This window comes from Fulmarus glacialis, unplaced genomic scaffold (genome assembly GCF_000690835.1).
Source record: "Fulmarus glacialis isolate BGI_N327 unplaced genomic scaffold, ASM69083v1 scaffold37239, whole genome shotgun sequence".
In the NCBI taxonomy this organism is placed as follows: Eukaryota; Metazoa; Chordata; class Aves; order Procellariiformes; family Procellariidae; genus Fulmarus; species Fulmarus glacialis.
In genome coordinates, this window is record NW_009232033.1 from 12533 (window position 1) to 24534 (window position 12002).

At 36.6% G+C, this 12002-nt stretch overlaps 1 protein-coding gene across 2 annotated transcripts in view; it reads right to left on the reverse strand.

Annotated features, from left to right (window-relative positions):
- The window catches only part of CLINT1 (clathrin interactor 1), a 26025-nt gene that overhangs the window by 6191 nt on the left and 7832 nt on the right, over positions 1-12002 (reverse strand). For both annotated transcript variants that reach the window (XM_009584772.1, XM_009584773.1), the window contains exons 5-8: positions 11625-11799; positions 6314-6557; positions 5703-5784; positions 1242-1319 (exon numbers count right to left, since the gene is read on the reverse strand). In XM_009584772.1, coding sequence (XP_009583067.1) covers positions 1242-1319; positions 5703-5784; positions 6314-6557; positions 11625-11799 — 579 coding nt within the window. The remainder of the gene's footprint in view (positions 1-1241; positions 1320-5702; positions 5785-6313; positions 6558-11624; positions 11800-12002) is intronic.

A 12002-nucleotide genomic window follows, 5' to 3' on the forward strand; every position in this document is an offset into this window, starting at 1 on the left:
GTAACAAGTTGTTATTTAGCCAAGCTCAAATAAAGTGTTGATCAGCTTCATCCCACAAATGCATATATGCAACTTCAAAAGCCATCAGTGAGGTTGTACTGTGTATGGAAGACAACTTGACTAAATTCCTCTCCAACATATGAGGCCTTCCAATAGTAACACAGACATCACTGGAAGCTTTGGAAATAGCCTGTCTCAGGCTCCCCTCATTGTGCCATCTGACATGGCCAACATAATTTCGTCTCTCTAAACAATTACAAACACTTTTTTTTTTTTTTTTAATCTTAGGAGACAGGTGGGAGCTCAGGACATCTTTAGGGACTCTTATTTTTCTATCACAGGTAGGTTGCTATTTTCCATTGAACATGATCTCATCTTTTGGTTTTGTTCAACTTATCCATTTAATTTACTGCCCTGCCCATATCATTAAAGTTCTTAAGACCAATGTGAACCCTCTGCACATGTTCAGAAACTATAAACAGCAGCATAAAACTCTTCTAACAACTTTTCAGTTCACAGCATTATCACAAGCAAGCAAACCAGCTAACTTTTTTTTTAATAATTAATACCTACCTGTATCTGAAAAGCTTGCAAACTCTTAGTTGAAGTATTAGAAAAATGACTGCTTTTTATGGGAAATAAAAGCGTTGAATAACCTTACACTGGGAAGACTATGATGATTAATAATCTGAATGGTCCTATCACTACAGCCAATTTTCCAATCATTTTGGAAACACAAATACTGTCATCTTGAAGCATTCATCACTGTAGAACTCCAATTAAAATAGCTCCTTGCCCACAACTGCAAAAGTGGGATGCGCTGGGCTCTTCTTCTAATTGTTTAGTGAGCACACTTCAGCCAGCAATTAGACCCACACTTGTTTATTTCAGGTTTTACTTTTCCACTCCAGAAGTCACATCTTATTTCAGTGCATTTCAAAATTAGATTTGGAGCTGTTTTAAGTCTTATTATATGCTTATATTATATTATTAGATGAAAAGAGATATATTGGTAACTCTACTAACATTTTTCTGAAGTAAAGGTCATGAAAAGTTTCAGGTCCAATGAGACGTGGGCTGTGCCAGACAGTAGATATCTTCCTTACTCAATATAGCACTTGTGGTCCAGTTACATAACACAGTTTGCCCTGGAAAGGGAAGGGACTTTCAATAATGCCATGTGGCACCTCTTCCCCTCTTTCTGCCCTTAAACAGCATTTCAATCTGTAAATTAATCCTACCTTGCAATGATGGGAAACTTGCTGAAGCAGCAGCTGAACTAAAATCAGCAAATCCTCCAAATGGGTCAGTTGATCCACCTAGAAACAGAAGGAAGCCAAATGCTGTTACAGGATTGTGCAAAGATCCATTGCAACAACTGCACGCGGGATTTATGAAGAAAAGCTGTTCTGTATTTGGCAAGATGGCTTTATTGATTCTGTTCCCTAAGTCGGCACTGTTTTTCCTGTTCATCACCATACTATAATTATACAAGCCTGAGCAACAATAAACTGGATTATTTCCAACTGCCTTGCAGAACTTGCAATTTTGTTTTCCTAGGGAAGAACTAGAAGACGCAAGTTTTTGCTATGTCTAAAAATAAATTTAGAGAGATTAAAAAGGTTAACAAGGTTTTAACTAGTAAGGGATGCTACTAGTTTGGCAGTTTGTAAAATTAAAACTTTGGAAGCATAATATATAAAAGCCAAACATACTTATTGTAAAAAAGTTAATTTATTATGCTTACTATGAAAAATTACATGTCGCCTTATATTTACTTTTTGTGTTACTTAAAGCATGAATGATTCTGCAATGTTCTTGAATTGGGATTTCAAGGACAGAGCTCGCATTTGTGTTCATTTTTTTATAAGTTTGCTTCCTTTCTGCAGCAGGAACATTAAGTTTCTCAACCAGACATTTGTATACAGCACATAAATTATTAACTTGTGAATACAGCATAGTAACAATTTTTCACTAAAAAATACAGCCAAGATATAAAAACAGAAGATAGATTTAAGAACCATATTGGAAAGCTGCTTTTTTTTTTTTAAATAAACAAAAAAAGCCCAGCTTACAAAAAAAAAAATCATCCAATTATCCTTGATACTGCTTTTAAGTAGGTATTCCGCTGACCTGAGAGAGCTAAGAAATCGACCTTATTTGTTTGTCCTCAAAGATTTCACCTCCAAGCAGTCCCGCCCTTAGAAGAAGCTGCAGCAGTTCAATTATTTTGCTTTTAGTGTTATGCGTACATTATATAGGTTACATCACAGCTGCTTAGCCTGCAGTGCTTAGAAACTAGCCAGGTGGGACTGGAACATCTGTGCTGCACTCAAACACCACCAGGGACAACTTCCAACATCTGGTGCCATTTCTGAATTGTCTTATCGCTGCAAGACATTCTGCCCCATCTGCTACTCTCAACTGGGTTAATTAAACTAGAACCATCTCCTTTTTAATAAATGGCTAGCAGTAATAAAAGGAACCATTCACTTTCTAATACATGTGTACTTGTATTTCTTTTTAATGTTATATTACTGTAGACATTGCCAGGAAGGCGGCTGTTCTTCCAAGGGGAAATGTCTTTTCTTGCTGACTGTGTAGCATATGATACAAAACATGAGAAGGGAATGCAAGGATGGTCTGTTTGAATTTTCAGAAATATAGCACTACCGAAATCCTTCTACCACCTTTTCATGAGGGAGAAGAGTTCACACCAAGTTAAGAAATTTCTTCAACACAAATTCTGAAGTGATCTAATAAGCATCTTACACATGTTTATATACAGGTTTTATACTGACTGCAACCTCATAATGAAAAAGGGTAAGATGAGCCAGTGAAATATCAAGCTAAAAAACTATTCTGTTCATGTTTACTTTGCCTACTGCAATGAACATTTTCAAATAATTTTTTTCATCACATGTGTCCTTACAGAGTTCAGAACAGGTTAATGGTTTGAGGGTTTATATCAGAATGAGCAGCACAGATGACATACTCTCAACCACATCCTCAAAAAAATCAATGCTCTCATGCTACGCCTATTATCCCTGGCCTGTTTGACAAAGTATCTAGGGATTAATTTAATGTTAAAAACAGAACTAGGTTCAAACCCAAAATAACCCCTTAACATTTTCAGTCCAGTCAACTTTTCCTTCACCTCTATTACCTGTTTTCAAATGAAACTGAGTTCCAGAGAGGTGGCAGAGCTTAAGATGAATGCACTAACTCTCTAAAGAAAGGTATCACCAGCTAAGATTGAAGAACCTCATCTCCAGTAACACAAAAAAATTACTTCCAGCAGGTCTAACCACAGATTCTATGTCTTCTCAAACAGATTGCTCCTTTATGGCAACCAACCGTCCCCCTTGCACACAAATTGTTGCTTTAATAATGTGTAACCCCCGCCAAGCCTCACCAACCTTCTTCCACATCTCTGCACCTGAAAACACAGAGATAAGCAAATTCTGAGTTCCCTGAATTCACATGACTTTCCCTGCCACTTTCTTCACAGGATAGATCAAAGGCTCCATTTGACCCTTTCCCTGTGTCTTGCCTGACACTGGGAATGTTCCCACACCCTGTGCTGCAAGGAACAGTGGTCATAACAAGTGACCTGCACGTGAAGGACAGTGCTAATCTTCCCAACATGAGCTATCCTCAAAGATTCCCATGCGAGATCTGTCACTACAAATGAACCTTTTCCATCTGCCTTCCCAGGTCAGCAAAGAGGTTATTTAGCAGGACCAGCTGGTAATACGCCTCTTCTCAACACCATTTCTAAATGCTGCTTTGGAAAAAGAAGAAAAAAGGCAGAAAGAAAAAAGGCTTACTACAGCAAAGAATCAAACTGATGAAAGATTCAAACACACTGTAATATGGAAGCTGCCATAGTTCTATTTGAAATATGGGAAGGCTCAATTTGAAGCAGAAACATCTATTGTCAATGTGATTTTATTTTTATACATAAAACCAAAAACATACACATATATATATAAATAAAACCAAAAAAGGCTCTAATCTCTTCTCCCATAAGAATTGGGTAGGAGAAGTTTCGATACTGATTTGGGGTAGTGGTTCTGATCCAGGATCTTAAAATTCCATGGACCTGTGATAACTGCAATGCACAATTAACACCTCTGTATATGAAGTTAATAAAATAGCAAATAACGCAAAATAAGTTGTTCCTTAAATTTTGGGGGCATTTGTGCATAAAGGAACAGATGCATGAAATGAATTTTATTTCTTAACCATTAGGAATTAACATATTTCAGAACAGACATATAAACTTTATCTACATTCCCAAAAATAAAAGTGCACAGAGTTTTAAAGATCTACCAGAAATAAGAAAGAAAAGATTGAGACAGATCTGAGATACTAAATTACCATCACAATTTCCCTCCCCTCCAATAGTTTTGGTGTATTTTATATTCTATTAAATACTTACAGGGGTAGCATTCTGGTAGCCTAGTGATGAAAGGAACTGTGTCACATAGAGTGCTCATAATCCTGGCTTTGCTCATACACTATAATAAAAATACCTGTATGATATATTACAGGGGTTCCCGCTACAATACACCCAGAAGTGGCATAACTTCAGATAGAAGTGAGTAAGAGTAGTCTTTACATATGCATGAACACAGCCACCCTGCCACACATGTGGACCTCCAGCCACTCTGCACTGCCATTTTTTGGTACAGTCTCATGTGATTTTACATTGTCTTCAAAACAAAGACTGGAGCTGAGTATCTGTTGTCCCCAAGATACACACATACACTTCTACAAACAATATGAATATGATCCCACATATACTAAGAGAAGTTGCTTATTTGTCATGGAGAGAAGTTACATGAAAGGTTTCTATCTATGAGAAGGCACATGCTCATATTTTGTTTGCTATTCAAAGGGATCTTTAAACAAAAATTCTGTCCACAGTTAACTCTCTCTACTGTGCCATTAGACCACAAGTGCATGGAAGTCCTTTTTCTATTCCATGCTAGCCACAATCAAAACTGTCAATATTAAGAACCCGTAAGCACAATAACAAGTCTTTAAAGTTTTAGGTTTCAGAAAGCAAACCAGCAAACCCCTGAACTCCTCTATCAATCCTGTATGCAACGCATTGAAATGTAACACACTCCTAAAAAGACACTGCATTTTGAGAGCGTAAAGGTAATTCCCTATGAAAGTTAATGGACTTAAAATTCAACTGCACATTTAGAGACTGAAGGGACGTGTTTCACAATGAATAATTTTACTTTTAGGTACCAATTTCTTTTTGGTATTAGGGTTGTAATCAACCAAGTGCCAAGACAAAAATAAGATAAAGAAACAAGTTTGCCATATATACTTTAGATGAAAGCGTATATAAAGATCATCCATCTCCAGCTGCCTAGCCTTTGAATTGCACTATGAGAAATGCTTGAATGTGAATGGATTGCGCTTGCTTTTAGAGTTAATTATACATAACTGCATTACAAACACAGTTTCTGACAGACTGATCTGGCAGTTAATCTTTGTGCTGCTAACATTTATTAGTCCCATGCAATAGCACATAACAGTACCTTGCTACAAAAGGTTCTAGGCAGCTCTAAATATTTTGAGTATTCATTTCTCAGTTTATCTACTACTCTATCTACAAACAAGCTTATCCTCAGAAATGGTTCAAAATATGCATTAAGAAAATAAAACCAAAATGTGCCTACCTGTTGAGACCGGCTGGCTAGCTCCATCAAACAACAGATCGACCAGGTCATTAGACGACTTGCTGCCAGAGGGTACAGAAGCCTGAAGAAGAAATCGCACAATAGATCTCATCTCATGATGTCATCACTCATCTTAAATGACATTGAGAAGTTCACTGGATTTTTTGGGTGTGTTTTGTTTTGGAGAAATGGCAGATTTGTCTTTGAAGCCAACAATCACTGGAACCTGGCTAAATTTCAAATCAAATAGTGAACAGCTAGTGGCTCAGGTTTTTTTCTGATAACTGAAGAACTTGATAACTTGTCAATAAGTGTGCAGGTTCAGAGAATCCTTCACACTTCAGGCCAAGATTTTATCTTTGCTTTCCTAAAGAGAGTAAAACATGGTAATGACTACGTTTAAAAAATTCTACATCTTAAAGCAATCACACAAAAAGGCATTCTGTAATTAAACTGTTCCATTGCCCTTGAAAACCACGATTAAACATTTTTGATAAAATAGTTCCCTTGAAGGCTGCATAACAAAAATTCTACCCTAAACTAGAAATTGTCTCAGAGGTTAGAAGAAAACTGTTTCCAAAGTCATGTTTTATTGTGCACTGCTGTCTCACCTTTGCTGTCGGCTGTGCAGTATGAGCAGCAACATTCTGTTCTGGACTTGCTTTATCCCCTGTATAATGTGCTGCTGCTCCCAAGTCAATGGTTTTTGAAGGATTTGCTGTGCGTTTGTGTCTGATGGTGGTAGTTTCTGTAGCTTGTGTAATATGAACATGTTTTGTTGTCACAGTCTCCTCTTCATCTTTAAATTCAGCTTTGGGAGATTTACCTCTTCTTGATTTTTCCTCATCACTGTCACTAGAAAAACAAAAGCGACAGAATACCATTCGTGATAGACTTCTCCGTTACTTAAGTGGACATTTGGCTTAAGCCACAAGAGTTGTGGTTACTGTAGTTCCTGGTAGCGATGGTTCATAATAAAAATACTGCTTCTTCCTACATTTGAGAAAGGAAATGTTTTACCCTTACATAATGCATCTACATAACACAGCATTGCACCTATTGTACAAAAGTGATGAAGAAAAGCAAGTTATTTTGTTAAATATTAACTGCAAGTCCACGGCAGAGGATAATAGGAAATCAGTGTTTAAATCCAGTACATTTAATTACCTTCTGACAGGAACTCCCCCACACATTATGTAACACTTGAGCAACAAAAAGTTCAGTTGGCAGGTCTGCTCAATACTTACACCAAGAGACAGAAAGCAGTGAACAAAATACAGGTACTATCTTTCAGGTTTCAAGAATTCCATTCCTATTTCAACCCATTTCCCTTTCCAGAGACACAGGCTTTTATATTCTTTAAAATATTTGTGGGAAAAAAAAATGTTTACAGAAATACGCAATCCAATGATACTATTCGTTTTTCTATCAGAGAGCACACATTTACTCTTAAAATGTAAAAGAACAAAAGTGTCACCATTTTAGACGAAAACTTTTTAGATGTTACTGCGTAATATTTGTTTAATCTGTTACATTTTCTACTTTTATATTTTAAGTCTTTCACAAACAAACCAATTGCTCCCCACCAACAGTCATGTTGCCTGTTATCATCAAGGTAAGGTTTGTACATAACAGTGAAAATTGCTGTGGAGAAAGCTTAAATATATTGAAACGTATTTTGAAATAGTAATTCCCTTAGCAACATAGTTGAAAGTGGAAGGTTTTTATATTTTAATAATGCATTAAAATACTAAAACTGCAAACTTTAAGAAAGGCTGCCCCTTTGTCAGTGGGAATATGACAGTAACTGCAATATACTCAGGAGGGTAGCCTTTGTTTTCTGTTAACAATAGTGGGCTTTTTGGAATACATTGCATGTGTCATTTCCTCTATGCATATTACCTACTCACCACTGGGGATGGCTCAATTCATTAACATCACTGAATACAAACGCTCACTCCCTTTTTTAATTTTTTATTTAAAAAAAAAATATAGCTGCTGGCCAACCTAGTGACTACCTGCAAAATGCAGGTACACAGACAAGATCTCAAATTGCATCCCCTAATCTTATCCTTCCAAGGCGCTTCAACCCTGACTGCAACAACAGGCCTACTGTTCCAGTTCTGGATTTCTGCAGGTAGCCTACCTACATGCAACAAATACATCAGAGTAAACCACTATTCACATTTTCGTTTGTGACATCAGGATTTTAATACAAGCCCCCAGAGAAGACCAATCTGCACATTAGCATGATACACATGATACATCCATCCTAAAAGCCTCGGAGGAGTGTGGATGATGTTGCCTTTTAGAGGCATGTTGAAAGTATCTAAGATCAGGACAATCACAATTAAGGCTCAGTCTCTTAAAACCTGCTGCAGTGTACTTCTTGTCATCACTACAGAGCCCACCTAGTCCACACACACATTCTGTCGGTTGAGGAAGTGACGGACAACCATCAAAGTCTGATCAATGGAGCTATTGCTACAGAACTGACAGAGATTAATCTCACTAATGTAAGAATGAAAAAAAGTGAGTCTGGTGATCTACAGCAAAATAAATGTCTAAAAGCTTTTGAGAAAAGAAATTAAACATACATGCCAGAAAGCAGGACAAATATTACAGTACTCAATTTTCTATGAGAACCTGTACTGCTTCCAAACTGTCTCAGGAGATCTGCTTTTTATTTTTCTTTAATGGTCACATTAACAAAAAAAAAAAAAAAAAAGAAAAGAAACATTACTGTTTAATGTTCCCTTTAAGTGTGTTTACTGTGCTCAGAATAGTAAAATTGCAGTGCTTCATCTGAGAATTGCAGAATGAACTTAAAAATAAGAATTATAGCTAGCATTGTACCAAATAATTAAAAAAACTTCTGCAAAGGAAGTACATGGTTGCAACTTCCAGAAACCAAAGTATGGATACACGTCCTTTTTCTTTGCTTTGAGGTTTTCATGGTACGGATTTTTTGAACAACATTCTTTAAGGCAGTAAAATAGTTTACTGATAGTTTGAGACTATCTGAATTACTACCCTACTCAAAAGTAATCCTTTACATGGAAGTTGCCTTTAAACATGACTGTTGCTTCCTTTTATAGGAGTACTAAAAGTTTTGCTTCCTTTCCATTGTTACCTGCATCAACCTTTCTGAATACTGGAGAAACAAGGATTGACAGAGTTTAAGAATTCTTATGAAAAAAGTGTAATGTTTCAGAAGAAACTCTGTATACCTGCAGGTAATTTAGAAAATAAAACTTCAGCATACAAAGCTAGACTCCGGGTAGCAATTGGTTTATTCACCTAAGAACTAACAAGCACCATGAAAGAAAACCAGAGGTTTTCCCACCCCACGGGGTACTGTTTCTGGTCTTCTCTACTTCCAAGGGGATATATTACTGGAAAAAAGAATCCAATTCCCCCACAGCAGTACTAACGTTTTTCGTCTAAAGAAAAAAAAGCAGACTAGGCTTCTCCAGAGTTAGCTGCATGAACTGCGGTTTCACTGAAATCTACTGTAAACTCAAGCCAGCTGTATCATAGGTTAAGTTCTTAGTTACTTCAAGCATTTTTTTTTTCTTCTATGCAAACTACAAGCTTTGCAAGTAGAGTCAGAAATCCAGAAGTTTGGCCAAGTTCTTCTGGTGTGTATATTGGAGGTAAAGATTGTGTCATCCAAATTCCATTAACCACTGTGAAGATGTATAAGTCACACGTATTCTTTGTGCTTTAAGACCTTTATTGGCTTTACAGTACTAAAGTAATAATGATTTATAAAGCTATTAAGATAGAAACAATAGAACATACAACAGCAGATTTGCCAGCTGAGCGAGTATCACCATTTAGCCACTTTTCCCAAGGAAAATGGCAACTTAATTCAATGTTATTATATAGCAGCAGGCTGCAAATAAACTAGCAAATTTTTGGAGGCTCCTTTTTTGTTTTTAGAAAAAAATTGCTGAAGTGTGAAAACACAGAAATGCATGGATTCCATGAAGTATTTACAAGAGAATGTTATGTTGTTGTGAGCTTAAGTCACATGATAATTAAAATTTCATGTTTCTATCCAGTTTCAATATTTAAATTCATACAGAATACAGTATTCTGTTAATATAACATGAATTATAAGGTTTGTATTTACAGTATCTCTAAGTATAAATAGACAGACATTCTATGACCTTAAGTTCAACCTTCTTAGATCCTTTGATGCCTTCTGTAGAAAGAAATCCCTTCATTTCAACACTCTGACAAAACACTTTCCAAAAGGAAATTTCAGGCTGATAGCCGAAGCAATATTAGAGAAGCCATACTGCTGCAACCTGGATTCCTTCTTATGGCAGGATAACCAGCAACTACCAAACTGGTTTTGCTCATATATGTCCTAAAAAATCCTCCTTTTATTTCAAGTCCTGAGTTTATTACTTTCATAAATTTCAAGACAAATACCGCACCTGACATGTACCAAAAAATTGAAGAAAAATAAAAAAGGGACAAGGGTTACAAGACTAAAACAAAAATGAAAAATGTAGTATTAGCCAGAGAAAAAGATCAGTGTAAGTTGGGGTAGAGATGTACAGTGGAGAAGTCCTCAAAATAAGCTGCTTTTTATAAAGATCAGACTGCAGAAAGGACTGTCTAAAACACTGGTGCAAAACTTTGTATCAGCACAAGTAAGAGACCAGGAGCCATTCAGAAATAAAGCAAAGGAAATAAGATAATGAAAATGTTTACTGTACATCCTCTACATGAAAAGTGGATAGTGAGCTTTACAGACATCATGTGACAAGTTGCTTTTGAAAGGTAAGTACAGAAAAGCACACAGCTATACCATTGTTAAACTTGAAATTGTTTACTTTTCTTCTGATCCCTTCTCTTTGTAGTCTATTGACAGTAAGTTCTAAGAGGGAACCCTGATGCGTGCAAAGAATACCAGTTTTATGATTTATTAACGCCTTAGCAAGAGGACCATACCGGGTTTTTCTCAGAAATGCTACCACTATAATTATTTGTTTCCGTGTCAAATTGCTTGGATTTTGTAATATATACACGTGTGTGCGTGTGCATTTTTATACAGAGATATAAAAATGTGTGTGTGAATGTATCTGAAGATATTCCTGTAAAAAATATTAATCGAGTCTCAGTGCAAATTTGAATTTTAAGTTGTTTCCCAAAGAGGAATTATTTTAACATACTTGAGCACTTTCTCTACAGCAATTTCAGATTCTGTTAAGTACAAATTTGATCTCCAGATAATAAAATTCAATGCCCCTGTTGAAGCGTGATGTATTTAACGTTCTTTCTGCAGGCAAAGCAGGGTAGGTTTTCTTCCTTACTGGAAAAATTTAATGGCCAGATGTAAAATACAACAAGTTTCTTGAGAAGGTTCAACTGAAATTGTTGGGGTTTTTTTTTGTGTGTGTGATATTTTGGGGTTTTTTTGTGTGGTTTTTTTTTTTTTTTTTAAAATAGTGAAATAAGTGACCTGCAGTCTGTTCTTCCTGAGATCAGCTCAGGGAAAAAGCACTGTGTCAAGGCAGGACTATGCAATTTTACATCTCCCTCTTCTTCGGTACTTCAGCATTCACAGTAACTGTAGGACAGTATACTGGCGCAAGGAAGACCACTGAATTGCTGAGACAACGAGAAGCTTAAGAAATTTCAGCCAAATTCCCTGCTTTGCTAGCAGCTATCTAAGCTAGGGGCAGTAATGGAAGGCAACCAAGAGCAGTTAACTATTGACAGAGCTACATTATTCCCCAAGGCTAGTAAGAGCTGCATAAGAAGTCCAGGAAGCAGGTATTGAACCCAAAAATGCTTTCATACAGACAAAAAGATGGCAGAGTATTGTAATTAACAACCACCTATGTCAAAGAGCTTTATAATAGCAATTTCAAAGAATAAATTCATGTTAAAAAACTCTAGTACCTGCACCTTTCTGGAGAATCTTCTCGATCTTTCCTTCGGAACTTGCTGATGGTATCATCGATCGTGCTTCCAATTTTGTCGCTTAGCTCACCTAACTTATCGCTGAATGGAAAAGCTGGTTTTTTATCCCATTCTTCATCCCATTTTGACTTGGGCTCAGGATCATATCTTTCACCTGTATAAGGCATTAAGATAAGAAATACTAAAGATAACAGAAAAAAATGCCTGTGGTCTTTTCGGAACCACTCTTAAGCCCTCCTGCCCTACATACATAAACCTTACAAGTTTTCAAAGCAAACTGAAAGCTCCCACAGTGCTGAATCAACACCATTACAGCAAGGCACAGCATGTAATGCCAATCGTTAAGTGGCAGGAATG